This window comes from Alosa pseudoharengus, unplaced genomic scaffold (genome assembly GCF_046254945.1).
Source record: "Alosa pseudoharengus isolate Yale_2024_CS ecotype anadromous, Long Island Sound unplaced genomic scaffold, YU_APseudo_1.1 YU_APseudo_1.1_scf_2, whole genome shotgun sequence".
In the NCBI taxonomy this organism is placed as follows: Eukaryota; Metazoa; Chordata; class Actinopteri; order Clupeiformes; family Clupeidae; genus Alosa; species Alosa pseudoharengus.
Window position 1 is genome coordinate 31,694,472 of NW_027468663.1, and position 17,739 is coordinate 31,712,210.

At 41.2% G+C, this 17,739-nt stretch overlaps 1 protein-coding gene and 1 long non-coding RNA gene across 3 annotated transcripts; both read left to right on the forward strand.

Annotated features, from left to right (window-relative positions):
- LOC143135223 (uncharacterized) lies at positions 1 to 1,351 on the forward strand. Its single transcript, XR_012988858.1, has 4 exons — positions 1 to 182; positions 333 to 432; positions 603 to 677; positions 1,165 to 1,351. It is a non-coding gene; the product is annotated as an uncharacterized LOC143135223 (long non-coding RNA).
- A 1,431-nt stretch (positions 1,352 to 2,782) lies between these two features.
- dis3l2 (DIS3 like 3'-5' exoribonuclease 2) lies at positions 2,783 to 16,642 on the forward strand. 2 transcript variants are annotated; one of them, XM_076294554.1, is made up of 21 exons: positions 2,783 to 2,847; positions 3,261 to 3,975; positions 4,145 to 4,278; positions 4,363 to 4,416; positions 5,392 to 5,493; positions 5,803 to 5,986; positions 6,335 to 6,414; positions 7,236 to 7,465; positions 7,594 to 7,767; positions 8,093 to 8,172; positions 8,279 to 8,391; positions 8,802 to 8,909; positions 9,472 to 9,705; positions 10,748 to 10,827; positions 11,121 to 11,304; positions 11,724 to 11,810; positions 12,219 to 12,366; positions 13,335 to 13,465; positions 13,534 to 13,638; positions 14,439 to 14,543; positions 14,895 to 16,642. In XM_076294554.1, exons 2-21 carry the CDS (start codon positions 3,279 to 3,281, stop codon positions 14,991 to 14,993), a joined length of 3,129 nt encoding a protein of 1,042 aa, XP_076150669.1. In that variant the 5' UTR covers positions 2,783 to 2,847; positions 3,261 to 3,278; the 3' UTR covers positions 14,994 to 16,642. The 2 variants fall into 2 exon arrangements, with proteins under 2 accessions (XP_076150669.1, XP_076150670.1); XM_076294555.1 differs by having other exon boundaries at positions 3,261 to 3,489.
- The last annotated feature ends 1,097 nt before the right edge of the window (positions 16,643 to 17,739 follow it).

Genomic DNA, 17,739 nt, shown 5'->3' on the forward strand with positions numbered 1-17,739 from the left:
CAAAATGAGGTATAAAGCAGAGTGGAGTTGATGGCTCAGTCATACCCTGATCTTAAGGTCTGAAGAGAAAGGCGCAGCAACCACACAAGACATGGCCCAGATTTGTGTTCCTGTCCTTGCCCTGATCATGCTTTGCACCCTGGGGCTCTTCAGCAGTGAGGTTGCAGCTGTCCGCAAAGGAGGTGAGGACAAGTCATTGTCTTGTTTGATTACTGTTGTTGTTTTGTTGTTGTTGTTGTTGTTTTCTCAACTGGCTAATGAGTAACACTAACTATGTAAGCATTATAATGTATGAGATCATATTATATAATATTATTACATTTTATTTTCAGCCTGCTGCACAATGTACTCCAGTAGCATAGTACCTATGAAACATATCAGAGGATTTACTATCCAGACCAATCAAGGAAAATGCAATATCAACGCAGTGATGTAAGTATGACATTAAAATAACAACATTAATATAACTTGTGTTAAAGAGATTGTGCAGTGAAAGTGGGGGTGCTATAACACCCACATACCCCACGGTTGCAACACCCATGAGATTATGTATACATCTGGCAACATTCTTACGGATTACATGTTGTGTTTATATTTTTCAGTCTGCACACTCCAAAACGCAATATCTGTGTGGATCCTGGACTACTGTGGGTGTCTAACGCCATCGACAAGCTAAGGTAAGCATCTCCCATTGTCTTAAGGTGATGATACATGAGGCAACACTTTGAGCAGTGTTGCTGGGCAACCACATAACTGGTTCTCACAGTGTGACAATGTAAATTTGCCTATTGACAATTAATGTTCTTCAGAACAATTTCAACATTGCCCAGCAACATTGCTCATAGTTATCTTGTGCATCATCAGCTTTACAGGAACAGTATTTCAATGCCATCTAAAACTCAATATTGGAGTGCCTGAGTCATGTACAGAGAATTAGCCTGTTTCACCTGTTCAACCACCAAGGTTAAATTCCTCCTTTATTGACTTTCTGTAGCCAAATCAGCACACACACTCTGTTCTCCTGTGCCTCTAATGAACTCCAATAGCGAGCATATGTTTTAGTTTGGGTTTAGTGACCACTTTATGTTGACCCTTGAGTTGTCAGATAAAACTTAATGAGATAAAACTAACATGACATTGTTCTTATTTTGATTTTTTTTTCAGGGCACAGGTCCAAGTGCTGAAAACAAAGAACGATGGTAGTCAATAGATTTTCTGTTGCATGGATGTCCCAAATTTTTTTACAATTTCACATTGAAATGATCAGAAATTGTGATTCTACACATGTCTTTTTATATTACTCTGTTAAACTACTGTTTTTCAAACAATAAATACATTTATTTAACTTTTACTATCTGAATTCCTATTTCAATTACCAACATTCCAGTATGGAAAGTCTTAGTCCATGCCCTTGGTAAATTTCAAATATAAAGGGTAAGCATTTAATCAGATGGGAGATATTTTATCTGAACATTCCCCAGGTAATTTAATGTCGACGTAAGCACAAGAGGAAGTGTGAAAGCATAAGGCAGTAGATAAACAATGCACTGTCAGCAGATAGAGAAACTCCGGTCTAACAACAACCTAGGACTATTTTTAGATGATAACAAGTGTGCATTTTCATTGGGATCAAAATGACATCAAATGCTGCAGTTTAGACCGGAGTATGCTGAATAGCATATAGGGACCATAGGGAAGTGGTCCATCCACTTGATGTCTGTTTAAACTTTCATGTTCAAATGAAGTGGTTTCTAAGAGAGGCCTTGGTTTTTGGGAAGAACCACTGATATAAGAGCATTTTTACAAATCAGTGTAATCTTAATTCACTTCCAGTTTCACTTCCAAGGGGTGTAATGTAGAGAAATTAAACTTAAACTCTTACCCAGTCTTTTCAGAAGTATAGCAAATGCATCTTTGTTTTAAATGCAGTTATTTACTCAATTTCAAATAAAAAACTATATCATATATCACTGATGCCTTCAGTGCAGCCATTGGTTGTGTTGAACAGCACTACTATACTCCTCTGTCTGTCTTAATATAATGCCGCCCCATGCTGGTTGTGACTGGTTCCTGGGTTTTTGGTGATTTGTCAGCTTCAATGCCGGGATCTCCAGACAGATCTGCAGAGTAAATTCAAATGTATTCAACAGGTTCCTCTGGCTTTACCCAGGATGTCAATCAGGTCATAAAATACTTAGTCATGACAGTCAGAGAACCAGCTATTTCTCTTTTACCTTTACCAGCAGATAGTGCTGTTTCTAATTGGTTAGGGAATATTGCCTCCTATTTCTGCTCTAAATTTCTTATTCAGGAACATAAATCAATTCAATCAGAACATTTAGATATTAGTTAATAATACAATAATTAATATGAATATCATACCATCCATAATGGGGGAGTTAGTTGAACCCTCTGCATTTAAAATGCATCTGCTCATACATGGCACCGTTGCTCATTCTCATACCACTGCCACTTTATGACTATACTGTTTTAATTGTGCCACTTTCCTGCAGCTATAGGCTACACATAATTTCTACATTTCAACCTCCATTTAATTTATTGGTTGACAAATCAACAGTGTAAATAACACAAATGGACCACTCCCTCATATGTAGGCTAGTCTACTAGTTATACTACATCAACTCTTTGTTAAACTAAAGTATCTTTGCGGTCATCAAGCACAGACAGGTGAGACGCATAGACAGTAAAAGAAGGGTGAGACGGCGTATAAAAACTCTGAGTCCCAGCATGCAATGCTTCTGAATGAGCTCTCCCCCGGAAGAGCAGGTTTGTTATCGAGAGCTGCGCTACAAACTGAAATACAAGTTGGCGTTAGTCATCGACCAGGCAAGTCATAGTTGCATATGTGCGAGCATTACAATATCATGTCCGTTAAAAGTGGTAAATTAAGTCAATGAAACCCGTGTACAAGTTATTTTCACGATGGCTATCGATATGATGGTTCGTTAGCTAACCGAACAATCGTGTGTTGCTATCGGTAACGTTAACGTTAGCAGCATTAGGTTAACTTTACATAATGGCACCGGTCATCCTGCTTTCTGTTTAACTTTTTAACGTTACACTTGTCTGTTATCGTTAAGTAGTGACAATTTGTCTGTTACGTTAACATTAACGCTAGTCATTTGACTAGTAATGACAGGACTTAGAGGTCATGCTATCCCTAGTAGTGTTCTTGTGTAAGGTTATAAAGTTGTCACCGTCTGATGGTCATGGTAAACTTGACTGCTGTATATTTCCAGGTTTTATAAGCGAATATAATGGAATCTATGAAAGGGAGATCCTCCGCGCGCTCCCGAGAAGCGAAACGTGATCAACATCCCATACCGTCACAAAAAGATGCCTATGCCAGGCTGCTCAGTCAACACCAAAGCATCAAATTCCGATCTTACCTGGAACAGTTTTCTCAGCCAACATCACTGATACACGATGATGAGACCGGTCCCCAACGTCCACCCGCGTGCTTTCCAGGTGATAAAAACAGGAGGACACGAGGACCACCTTTTATTGAGTGTGCAGATTCAAGTGACACCTCAGTGCGTCAGAACAAAAAGGGAAAATGTGTGGAGAAATCTATCAGACAAGAGCAGTCCCCTGTAGACAGAAAGCATAACCACGAAAACTGGAGAGATGCGATGTCCAGTCTAGATGGAATCGTAGATTTAGATGAAGGCAATCACCAAGGGAGCAAGCAGAAAGGTGAAGTCTTGAATCACAAAGGAAGCTCACAGAGGCATAATACAGAGGAAGACACAGCTTTGGGCTCAAAATGTAATTCTCAGCAGCCTCTTGAAAATGACGCAAAGACCAGAAAGGACCAGAGCAAGAAAAAGGCAAAGAAAAAGAGTGCCTCTAAGGCTAATGCAGAGAATAAGCTGGATGCAGCTCTCGGTTCAGAGAATGATTGGGGGTGTGAAGCAAACATTACAACCCCTCTTAAAAACCAGAAACCACAAGGTAATGTTGTTTAGATACAACAGTATTCACTTAGTTTTTGGGGCTGGTGTTTTTGGGGTGAGGTTGAGAAATTAAATGCCTTCATTTTAACATAGGCCTGTTACAGAATTTGTTGTACCTGTTATACATTGATTAAGTCATAACTTGTGTTTACTTCTTTGTGTTTTAGGGTCAAATATGTGTTCTTCTAATGAAAAAGCCAAAAAGACTAGGGGAGGAAGAGGATCAAAAAAGAGGGTTTTCGAAGAATACATGAGTGTTCATGATGTTTCATCTGGCTTGAAAAGAGGAGAACTCATTCAGGTGCATTCTTTTCCACATAAGTAGTTATTTTGTTTGCAAGTGCATATTTATAACCAATTGATCAATTTTTTCTTTCTTATTTAGGGGTCACTAAGAATCAACCCTAGAAAATTCCAAGAGGCATTTGTTCCATCTCCAGTGAGTATTTCTCCAAAATGTTTTTTTGAGACTCCCCTGCATTTGTGTGTCTATAGTTTGTTACTACAGATGTATGTTTTGTTAAAGTGTATTGGGATAGTTTCACAATCAGGATAAGCGTTTGACATTATCTGCAAACATGTCTACCTCAAATTATGCGATTGTATTGAATACTTGTCTGGAGACTTACCGGCTCTTAAGGGGGAAAAAACTACCAGATAAAAAGCATTTGTTGGTGAAAAAACGCATTTTCCAGTCATTTTCATCCTGTGATGAAGAATGATGAAGAAAGGCAGAAAACAGGACCACACTAGGGCATTCTGTAATTATAATTGTGATGTCAAATAAAGCACAGAATAATCATAAGTTTAACGGAAATGGTGGGAATTTGAAATCAGAAATATAACTGACCGGGTTGAAAATATTTAGCAATAATAAGGAAATACTTCAGATATGCATCAAACTAAGTAATAGTCCAACAACAAAATTTCCACAAATTTGAATATCATAAAAACTGCTATAGTTGTAAAACTTGTATTGTTGTTTTCAGTCAGACAGTTTTTGTCCACTCCCAACACATATATAAACTATATATGCTATAAATAGTACACTACAGTATATAATGATGCAACTTACCTAACCAGTCTTACATAACCGATTAATCAAAGGCAAGGAACAATAATAAACACTACACATATTGTATACAAATATTTAACATTATGGCGAATAACTACATTTCTTTCAGATGTCAACTCCAACACACTTATAACAAGTATACCAAGAATATCTAAGAATGACCATTTACCATGAAACATTTTTAATCCCTCAGTGAATGTAGATTAAGCAACCAAATAGATTCACGAATAATGATATTTCAAGGTATAATTTTTATACCTTGTGAAACAAAGGGCTTACCCTGATATTGAAAATATCCAGTCGGTAAGTGGTGACTAACTGGAATCTACCATGCTACAGGATGGCACAGCAGATATATTTCTGGATGGAGTTGTGTCTCGCAACAGGGCACTGACTGGAGATGTGGTAGTGGTGCAGGTTCTCCCCCCTGAACAGTGGAAGGTAATTTCTCATCTCTGCCTTTAAAGCAGAAATCCGGCGATTTTTCACACAGATCTCCGTTTCTCATGGTCACTGAGTACTTTCGGTATGACAAAAAAAAAAACTGTAAACAATCGGTTTTACCTAGCTTGTGTTGCCGATCTACGTGAAAAATCACCGGATTTCTGCTTTAAAGGCAGTCTCACACTTCTTTTATTCTTGGTGTAGAAGATTAATGAAATATATGAAATTTATATTACATGGACTTGTAATTGGAGTAATAATATGTTTCTGAGGATTTTAAATTGACGCTGCGGTCTTGCTATGTAGGTGTTAAAGTCAGAAGCAGATGTTGAAGGACTGAATACTTCCCAAAGTGCTCTTGGACAGACACCATTAAAGCTCAAAACGACAGAGCCCTCCCCCACCCCTGATGTCATTGTAGAAGCTCAGTACAGTGGTGATGAAGACGGTTTGGCTCAGGGTGTTCGTAACATCAGTCTTCAAGGAAAAGGTGTCTTTCCACCTTCATCCTGTGCTCACAGAGACATGTGGTTTAAACATTAATGCTGGATGCACTTAGGCCACTTCTGCGGCATATGAGTGCTCAAATAGTTTTAGATACCATGTAACCATACCAGGTAGATTTATCCCAAGATTGTGATGTAGGGATATTTTGTGGGGGGATCTAGCCTGTTTTTACTTTGGTTTGTCATCTAAATATCATAATACCTAAAAGGCATTCATCATTTAGTGTAAATATTGGCTAGCCATGTATTCTTTACTTTGTCTGTCAGATATACTATATGTATGCTGCATCTTGACATGCTTATGCAAACTAATTCTGAATGAATGTGTGTAGCTCCAGATACCCCACAAAAAGCTGACCATGACGGTAACTCACGGGCCTCTACTGAGCGAGTGCTTCAGAGGACAGGGAAGGTAAGCCCAATATTTATAGCGGTCTAAACTTTCCTTGTCCTTCAGAACAAAAATGGAATACTTGTTAAAGGAATACTTTAAATTATACTTTATGTTTCTTAAGCATTTTTTCTGTAAGACTGAGTAAAGGGGATGGTAGCTTTGTCATGCCAAGATGTTAAATTACGTGCACTATTGGTTGGGACCAAACTACATTGGCAAACCTCACATGCATGTACTGATGCCCAACACTAACCTACCCTTAAGTGTTATAACAGATCAGAGGGCATAACATCTACTATATTGATGATGCACCATTAGCGTTTGACTGGGATTGTGAAGTTGGCACCTTCCTTCGTTAGTGTTTCATTGAATTAGGTCCATGCCACTTCCAGAAGGCTCAAAGGTGGTATCCCAGACACCACCCTCTTCCATACTCATGATCTGTTAAGACAAATCAGTACCAGAGACAAAAATAGATATATCAAGGTACATCTCAAGCATTATTCAGAGACTTTCCTATGATCAACTGCCAGTCCTTCAGTTACACTTAAGCCCTTAGAGCCATCAGCAAATGGGCTGAAGTATAGCACAGTCCAAATGTCTGTGTACCCATAACGCGGATGCATATATGTGTGCAATTGTGTCTCCAAAGTGTACCAGTTTTGCTGTTGTGGACATGTGGTGCAGTGAGTCCGCACCATGTAATGACCGCATGCATGCCGTGTCCAGGAAACTATACTGTCCCCCACCGGCCATTCCATTTTTAGTCAGGGACAGGAAAATAAACCTCAGAAATACTTTTCTGTGCATTGGCACTGTCTTTGTTGTGTGTGTTCTAGGTGGTTTACATCGTGGAGCAGAAGCACTCTCGTGCAGCGTCAGGCTTCATCAAGTTTCTCCCGGATAAGAACTTTGCCATGTTCGCCCCCGTGGACCATCGTGTCCCTCGTGTGAACGTTCCGCTTGCGGACTGTCCGGCAGACTTCGCGTCCCGTCCAGGGGACTATGCAAACACGCTGTTTGTCTGTCGGATCACTCACTGGCCAGCAGATAACAACTTTGCTGAGGGGTAGGTGAAGGTTTGAGCTAGAACTAAAGGCAGTGGAGGTTGTTTTCACTATACAGTAAGTGTTTTTTGTTTTTACCGACAAAAAAACATTATTCGTTTTTAAACTCTTTGTGCACATTTGTGTGTAGACGCCTCGCCAAGACCCTGGGTCAGGCGGGAGAGATCGAGCCAGAGACAGAGGGCATCCTCATGGAGTATGACGTGGACTTCTCAGAGTTCTCCGATGACGTCCTGGCCTGTCTGCCCCAGGCTCTACCATGGACCATCCCACCTGAGGAGATTGCCAGGAGGCGAGATTTAAGGTGAAGAGTCTTCATAGTGCCAAGTACTTGGCTTTCCTGGTTTAGTCACCCTCTAAATATTCTATAGCATTTTGAATTCAATGAATTTGATAGGAATAAAATCGTCATAAGTGTCTTTGATGAAGAACTATACAGGCAACTGGATGTTTAATGGTACTGGCTGGAATTGGATTTGAGGGCTCAATCATGTGTTCATGACACTGTCTAACTAGACTGGAGTTGGGGTTCATCATAGGATTGTCAGACCTATTTATTATGTAAATGCTTGTGGTAAGACTAAACACTGAAGTAATCTAACCCCTCTCTCCCTGTTTATTACATACAGAAAAGAATGCATTTTCACAATTGACCCAGCTACTGCCAGAGATTTAGACGATGCCTTGTCCTGCAAGCAGCTACCTGATGGTATGCAGTTCTACTTGTCTTTCTATTATTCATAATATTAAAGTAAGACATTTGTTATTTCTCTGTAGCCTCCTTGTTGTTTATTTCGCTTTTCATTTCTACGCAGGGAACTTTGAGGTTGGAGTTCATATTGCAGATGTCAGTTATTTTGTTGAAGAGGGAAATGCACTGGATTTTATTGCCAGTAGAAGAGCTACGAGTGTTTATTTGGTTCAGAAGGTAATTCATTTGTTTATTTCAACATTCCACATGCTGTGTATGTTTGTTCTATTTTACTATGTAAATTCCAGGCACTCATCCTTAGCATCAATCCCAGAGTTTCAAGGGTAAATGAGAGTGGCTAGGTGAAGGAGTCTTCCAATGAAAAACTTGAAAAACACAATAATTGAATGTGTCTGTGTGTGTGTGTGTGTTCCTCTATTTCACTCAGCAGCTCTGGTCTACCCCAGATATTCTGCCCTTACCTTAAAGGCTGTTTGTCTACCTGTTCACAACATATCAGAAGTTCTGTTTTCCAAGCAGACATGAATGTACATTAATGAATGTAGACATTAGTGCATTCTAGACACTGTATTGCCATGGCTTTGTTTGTTATTGTTTGATTATATTTTCATGTTTGCCTCATACAGGTGATTCCTATGTTGCCACGTCTTCTATGTGAGGAGCTGTGTAGCCTTAACCCCCTGACGGATCGACTCACTTTCTCTGTCATATGGAAGCTTTCTCCTGAGGGCAAGGTAGGAAGTCTTGTTTGAGCTTAGGCTGTCCAGTGTTTGAGTCTTTTATCTTGTATGATAAAGCCCAAAGTGCTTTTTTTAGCTGAGTTTGGGAATTTTGGACAGGGTTCCCAGGGGTCATGGAATTTTGGAAAGTCTATTCCAGACATGGAAAGTCAGGGGATTTTGTACCATTTTTAGGGCATGGAATATCAAGGAATTTTGCTGTAGCAGTTTAAAATTTACTTGTCAAAATACATTAATACAAATATATTTCCACGCAGAATTGGTTGTGTATCTGGTTTATTTATTTATTCATCTCCTGATCTAAAAAAGTAAAAGATTATTCAACACTACATGGCTGCTCTGAAATCATTGATCGGTATATTGTACAGTTCATTATATAGTAAGTCATGGAAATTCAGGTTTTCTGTCAGGGAATTTTACATTTGACTTACAGTGGGAACCCTGTATGGATCACAAACCTAAAACAACTAATTTGTTATTTGTTTTTTCATTCTGTTGCTTGCATTGCCTCCTCTGTTTAAATCCCACGATGATCTTCTCTGTTCTCTCTCCTCAGATCTTGAGCGAGTGGTTCGGTCGCTCTGTGATCCGCTCCTGCATCAAGCTGAGCTACGACCACGCCCAGAGCTTGATCGACGCCCCGGACAAGCTCTTCACCGTTGAGGAGCTTCCACCCTGCGACCCGGAGCACCCCATCGACGAGATCCACCAGGCCGTGCTGAACCTGCACGCCATCGCCAAGCGGCTGAGAGCGCAGCGCTTTGAAGGAGGGGCTCTGCGGCTCGATCAGGTGAGCAGGAGAACAATCGACCCCTGTTTTCTGGGAATCCTAGCTCTGCCAAACATGGAATCGTTTGAAATGTCTTAAAGGGCAGCGTACGGTGTCTTGTGCTGTACAATTTGGGTATTTCCCCTGATCGCTCTTGTGAGCACCACTGCATGTGTTGCTGTTGCTTTTGTATGCTTGCAACCGTTGAAACCGTGAAATAAAGAAGTGATTGTATTCCTGGTAGTGGGCAGGCAGCTGACGCCACTGTTGATTCTGAGTGCCAGTCAGTCATCCTTGGAGTCCTCACAGTGTCTACATTATCCTGCAACTTGAGGCTGTGCCGGACCTTCTGGTTGTTGTTGTTCAGCTGTTGTTGTCCGGCATTTTGTCAGCACAGTGTCATTCCCAATGTTCTGTTGACATACCTAGTCCTTAAAGTTCCATTACATAGTATTTAGTCATAACCGAGAAAGGACTACATCTAATCAAGCTCAATTTCATGAACATGAGTGAGTTCTCAGAGTTCTGCCCTCCCCTAAAGCAAGCAAGCACGCACGCACGCACGCACAAACACATTTCCCCTTATCAGGCTTTCTTCTGTCATCACTCATATACACGGCCCTCTCCTATGAGCACCTGTGTGTCATCACTGCTCACAGAGGTTATTGCTGTCTCTGCTGTTTTACTTTTAGCCTACAGTCAGCTCCTTTCCATGTCGATCAGATGATCAGCATCTAGAGGATATGTGGCTGAGAGGATAATAGTGTTGCTGGCTGTGTTGTGAGCAGGTTTAAATCAAGGCCAAGATCATTCGGAGGAGTATCTTAAACACAGTCTTTTTGGCTGTCCATTCACCCATTGAGCATTGAGTGACAGAGGGGGAATTCTGAGGGTTACACAGTTGTATTCCCCAGTGTACTATACTACAAGATTAATCACAGACTAAAAGTCCAAGAGATAAGTATGTATGTCAGCACCACGAAGATTTGTGGTGAGGATAAAGAACGGCCTGTTGATATGATGATGATGATGATGTTCATGTTCTATCCTGTCTGTCCTGCAGCTAAAACTGGCCTTCACTCTGGACCGAGAGTCTGGGATGCCCCAGGGCTGTTACATCTACCAGTACAGGGACAGCAACAAGTGAGTCACAGGCCTTCCTGATTAAAGATGCAGTGTGGTGTCAGGGCCTAATAGAAGGGCCCAACAAAAACCAAAAAAAAACATGGCACATTTGTCATTTCATGTGCTTCTTTTTATAAGCTGCAAATAAGCAATCTGTTTTAATATCATAAAGTAATGATCCTTTGCTAACTATGGGTGATAATTTAAACCATTGGTCAAAACACTGAACTTTGTACATTGGCCAGAGCAAAAGACTCTTAGAATGGGCTTGTTTCTTTGCAGCCGATGTGATTGTATGACCTGTCTTGCAGGCTGGTGGAGGAGTTCATGCTCTTGGCCAACATGGCCACTGCCCACCAGCTGTACCGCACCTTCCCTGAGCTGGCCCTCCTCCGACGGCACCCTCCCCCCCAGACCAAGATGATCGACGACCTGCAGGAGTTCTGTGACCAGATGGGTCTGAACATCGACTTCTCCTCAGCTGGAGCCCTGCACGTGAGCACCTCCACTTGTACACATTTACATCTGTAACATGTATGTCTATAATCTGTACAGGCTGTCCAGTTACAGTGGACACAGTGTCCGGTTTTTTTCAGCCTGTCCTGTGTACACCATTTCTGCAGTTACTGACAGTCAGTAAGCAGTGCAGTGGTACATTTGGTGGAACGATTTTGCACATCATGGCAGTGATACGGGACACAGGAAACGTGAGGCTTAGCATGTCCAATAGCTTTGATCCACTGTAAAACAAAATATTGCCTCCTCAGAAACATTGCCCTGGCGTACATCTTTAGTACGAGGCATAGAGATTGTTGAAGGGGCATGTTTGACAGTTCTGTGTCCTGTATTTGCGGTAGTTTTTGCAGTGCGCTACAATGTTTGTCTCCATGCTTGTCTCTGTTTTGTCTGAACAGAATAGTCTGCACGAGACCCTGGGCAACGACGAGTACACCAGCGCCAGGAAAGAAGTCCTCACAAATATGTGCTCTAGGCCTATGCAGGTTAGAGCTTGGTTACTGCCTCACCTCATGTTCTTAAACCTGTGTAGCTGGGTTTGTTCAATAGGAAATAGTTGTTGACTGCAGATCCTAAAGCTTAAAAAAATGTCAGTTGAGCAAGATGTTTTGTTAACTATGCATTACCATAACCATTGAATAAAATGGCACTAGTTTTGTTGATGTATTTATTTGAATGGTTTTAAAGAGCACAATACATCAGCTGTATAGTTGTGTTAGCTACGAATGTGTACTTCACCCTCATGTTCTACCCTTTCTCTCATGACACGTAAAAATTTTTTGAAACTTAAACATGACATTCTAAGTCAAATGTGTACTCCGCCATTCAGTGACCAGTAAATGTGAAAGTACTCAGCTTACTGAGAAAGCGTTTGTTCTCTGCCACCTCTTCAGATGGCGGTGTATTTTTGCACGGGTGTGCTGAAGGACGAGACCCTTTTTCGCCACTACGCGCTGAACGTGCCCTTGTACACTCACTTCACATCGCCCATCAGACGCTACGCTGATGTCATTGTCCATCGGCTTCTAGCGGCATCTATCGGTGAGTCTGTTTAGACACCATTTAAGGTGATGATGATACATGGCACAACTTTGTGAGCAATGTTGCAAAACAATCTTAGAACTGGTTCATAGTGTTCTTATTGGATGGGCGCTATAAGCTGCCGACTGATGATGGAATGGGAAAGTGCCCGAACAACATTACTCTGTTAGGAGAGCCATTGGTCCCTGTTGTCTGGGATACTCCCCCACATGACTGTCTGCCAAACATGGAACTTGGTGAAAACGGGGCAGCAATAATTTGATATTTCTGTGAGGATTGCACAAATTATGTGTTTTCACTATTGTTCATCACGCTAATATTCTGAGATTTGAATTCTTGATCAGTTTGTTTCCATTCATGTAAACAGATTCAGTCACAGACGTCTCTTGAAATTGGAGAACTGTGGCTGAATCTGTGTACATGAATGGAATGGGGCCACTCCCTAGTGTGAGAGCCAGAACAGCAGGTGAATAACTAAAGATGCATGTGTACTGCTGCACAAAAAAGGTTTCTCAGAGAGATGGGTAGAATTGGCCAGTTCAGAAGTGAGCATAGCCAGACTGAAGCTGACTAGTAAAAGGTTCCTCAGAGAGATGGGTAGAATTGGCCAGATCAGAAGTGAGCATAGCCAGACTGAAGCTGACTAGTAAAAGGTTTCTCAGAGAGATGGGTAGAATTGGCCAGATCAGAAGTGAGCATAGCCAGACTGAAGCTGACTAGTAAAAGGTTCCTCAGCAGAGTTTTCTCAGCACTCAAAAGAGGGTCTTCTGTCTGGCGTTTCATTCCCACACTGCTGCTATTCCCTGCTGTCCACTCCATCTACTCTTCTCAGTGCCCTTCCCATCTGCCCACCCTCTCATCAGTCTCTTATATCCTCATCACTCCCATCTCTGTGCACACACACACACACACACACACACACACACACACACACACTTGCTCACTCGCCCTTCTGTGTGTGTTTACAGGGGCAGGCTCTCGTCTGGGTCTCACTGGAGAGGAAGTTCACAAACAGGCAACTCACTGCAACGACAAGAAGACCGCTTCAAAGAGGGTTCAGGAGCTAAGCAGCGAGCTCTTCTTCAGTGTCTTTGTTAAGGTAATTTGTTGCACACACACACACACACTAGTTGTTCAGTGTCCTCTAATCCTCTGTCCCTCTGGTAGGAGAGTGGTCCTTTGGAGTCTGAGGCCATGGTGATGGGAATGCTTGACCAGTCCTTTGATGTGCTGGTTCTTCGTTATGGGGTGCAGAAAAGGATCTACTGCAATGTAAGTCAGCAGCACACATTACCATAAACAGCATGTTACATTTATATAGAACCTCTTCATGTACCAAACACACTTTACAGTTAAGGGGAGTGGTGGGGTGGGGGTGAGGTGGCGACAACCACCACTGAGGTGCATCACCCACATTACATTATCTGTTGTTATTATACGGCTCTTCACAATGCAAGTAGAACGCTCCATTGACTTGAATGGGATTTCCCAAAGTTCTACCGGTCATTATTTTTTGTCTAAGGACCTCTGAATAATGACCGCTGTTAATGGCAACGGATTTTCATTCAAAAGTGAAGGCAGACGGTTGATCAGCTGTGTTCTAAAGAACGTTTGATTCAAGTTCAGCGTGTGTTGCGAACTATTTGTTTTTCAGCAAAGCCACAACGAAACGGTAACAAATAAATGTGAAGAGACATATCGTGGAGTTTGTTTTTTCGTTTTGGCAAGTAGCCGTATAATAAGCGGGATAATGTATAGAACGCCGGTCATTACTGTGAAAATAAGTCCCTTCAGGGCGAAGCAAGACACCTCCGCTGGTGCGTGGGGTCCGGTTCGCCCTGTCGGGACTTATTTTCCCAATAATGACCGGCGTTCTATACATTATCCCTTACGCTTACACTCTCACCCAGAGCTACTTGTAGTGAACTAGGTATAGGAGCAGTCCCCCTGAAACAAGTGCCTTGCTCAGGGACACACCTGTTAGACAGGTGTCGTCATGCCGGCATCAGATTCAGAGGAGGGCTTTTGGCAACGTATGCAATGAGTGGGTGAAATGTGTGTTTGTGTTTAAGGCTCTAGAGGGCCTTGAGAGCCATCACTACAGAAAGGTGGGGAAGCGCCCGGAGATGACCTTGGTGTGGGCAGCAGAGGACCCGACGAAGGGCCCCATACGACAGGTCAGTGGCTGCAGTTACATTTTTCTTTTAGTGGTTACCTTTTTTTTAGACATTTTACAGCTTTTTTTTTGTGTATTTGATGCTGTGTGACTACATATATTGGATCAGATAGTGTTTGTAACCTGTAGTTTGAGAAATATATTCATCTAAAGGTGCACTTTCAAAGAATAAATTATGTTGATAAAAGGAGAAAACATTACTTCACACAGTAAAACATAGAAGGACGCAATTTTTGTCAAGTTTATAAACAAAGCAATTTTCCAAAATGATGGCCATTTATCATGTAGAATACATCCTTACAGTGAGTCTGTACTATATGTGTTTCTCAACCAAGATGTTTGTCCCATCCAGGAGCTCTCTATATTCACACTGATCGACGTTCAGCTGAGGGCGGACAAAGTGCCAACGAAATACAGTGCTGTGACGAAGAGACCCGAGCAAGCCCAATGAGAGACACACACACACACATACACACACCACCCCACATACACACACCACCACACACACACACACACACACACACACACACACACACACACACACCACCCCTCACACCCATACACCCACCACCCCACACACACACACACACCACTCCTCACACACCCATACACTTACCACCACACACACACACACACACACACACACACACATACACACATACACCCACCACCCCACACACACACACACACACACACACCACCCCTCACACACACTACCCCCCCCCACACACACACACACACACACACACACACCACCACACACACCCACCACCCCACACACACACACACCACACACCACCCCACACACACACACACCACCCCACACACACACACCTACCACCCCTCACACACACACACACACACACACACCACCCCACACATACACATCCACCACCCCTCACACACACCACCCCACACACACACACACACACCACCCCTCACACTCATCAAAATGGTGTACGCTTTTGGGTTTTTTTTGACATGAGAAAATTTGAGAGCCACATACAGAGCAACTGACTTTTAAAGGATTTTCCCTCAACAGCATGGATGGGATGCAGTACTGAATTAGCTTTAGTTAAAGCAACTAAATACTGGTTGACTGTAATTACAATTGTTTTTAATTGTGACAGTTACATTGGTTAATACTCAACTAAACTGAACTCATTTTGTTTATTTGACTCCTTGGAGGAGAAAATATTTGTCTTTTAAAAGATCTCTGTAGTGGTTTCATTGTAAGCCAAAAGCATTTCTTCATGTTTTTTTTTGTTTTTTTTTATTGTTTGATGTTGGCCTTTTTCAGTGTTCTTTTCTATGTTAAGTATAATTTTGCACTTTTAACCTAGAACATTACGGTTAAACACCCGCAAGATATGATTTTTAACATAGATATATTTTCAGTTGTCTGTGTGTGTGTCTGTGTGTGTCTGTTTGCTCACTTGAGGAGAATTCTCAAGCATTATTTTCTGCTTGCTTGCAGTAATACTTGAAGTTTTGAGTGTGCCTCTATTTTACAATTGTTTTATGATTTTTAATGTGATGTGTGGTGTTTCTCTGGGAGTTTAAAGCTAACATTTTATGTAATACATATTCAGCTGCCGTACAGTGTTTACAGTTTTAAGCAATAATTGCAAATATGTACTTTCAAACAAGAGAGTAGGTTTTTGTAGTAGCTTAAGTGTAATAATACTTTAGCAAACAAAACATTCTCCCATAAAAACAAAAAGTGATATTCTTACTTTTTCCTTTTAATTTTATGTCTGTAAGCTTTATTTAGATTTATTTTAAGCCTGCATAGTTGATGAATTTGAATATACTTGACTGTGGGATTGTTTGGCTGGGACCAAGGTAGGCCTCTTGATTGGATCATAAAACACAAAAACAAGCTTATTGTATGTGGGCTCTAATGAGATGTGAAGTCTGATGTAAGTGCACTTTCTCTATGTGATGCTGCTTTTACACTGGAGACTACAGTAACTAAAGCTTTATGGGGCGCAGGTTTGGGCATAAACCTTATACATGTAAAGCTACCTGTGGAGTTTATAGAAATGGAATCTGTTTGGCCCTAACTTCGTGATGAATTAAAGAGCCTTCTGCATCTAATCCCGAGTCCTGTTATTTCCTTGAGCACTTAGATTATAAGACAACGTGAACAAACTGTATTTTTCACTAATCACTGCTTATGTTTATTCACATGTTTAGTCACCCTACTCTTTTTCCATTTCATTTAAAGATAGATAGATAGGTAGATAATTCAAGAAATGTATAAAGTAAAGAAATAAATTAAACAAAATGTAAAATATACCAATGCAAAATTGCAATTTAAATGAGTTGGATGCAGCTATTTCAAGATATTGGAAATGGTGCAAGGTTGCAGTGCAGTTTTCTGGTAGCCTGCTAGTTTGCTGGTGCAGCAGCTCCCAATAGACCAATTTCACAGTGTCCAGGTGTCCGGCCTCCTTGATGTTAATGATACCTTAATTGGCAGGGTAAAATGTCTTCCTGTTTCTATCTTTCCTGTGGACTTTTCTTTTGCTGTCTATGGGACAGTGCTCTTCCACAGGAAGTTGATTTACACAGCGGCCCCATCTTGTGAAATGGGCTAATTAGGTGTGGATAGTCACACACTTCACTTCGCATCACTGCATTGCCTCAGTTGATCAATTTGGCCTCACTTTTAGAGTTATATGAACGGTAGAATAAAACACAATAGAAGCGGTGTCAGAAGTATGAAAATATCAAAAGTGTTGATTTAGAAAGACGCCAGATGGCCCTATTCTACCATCTTGGCAAGGTGTGGCGGGGTGCTCTGACAACGTTTTCTAGGGGCTAGTCCTGCAATGTTGTGTACAGTCACAAAATTAATTTCATTATGATCATAGTGTCTTAAATAGACAAAAAACAATTACTCATACTTCAAATTAACCCATGCAATTTAGATGGACTTTGTACATAAAAAAAAATGGTAAAATGATGTTTTTTACTTGACTGTTGTAATATTATAACATAACTTTTTCTCAGCATATTAAGATTTTGCTAACCCATCTTATAACAACAGATAGGATAGGCTAAAATCCATATAATATCTGGTCCAACCAAGACATCTTTTCCTGACTTGACTGTAGTCGCAAGACCGACTCTCATTGGCCGCATATTCTGACATTCATGTGCCTGACAATAGCAAGCAGAATGGGGTGGGA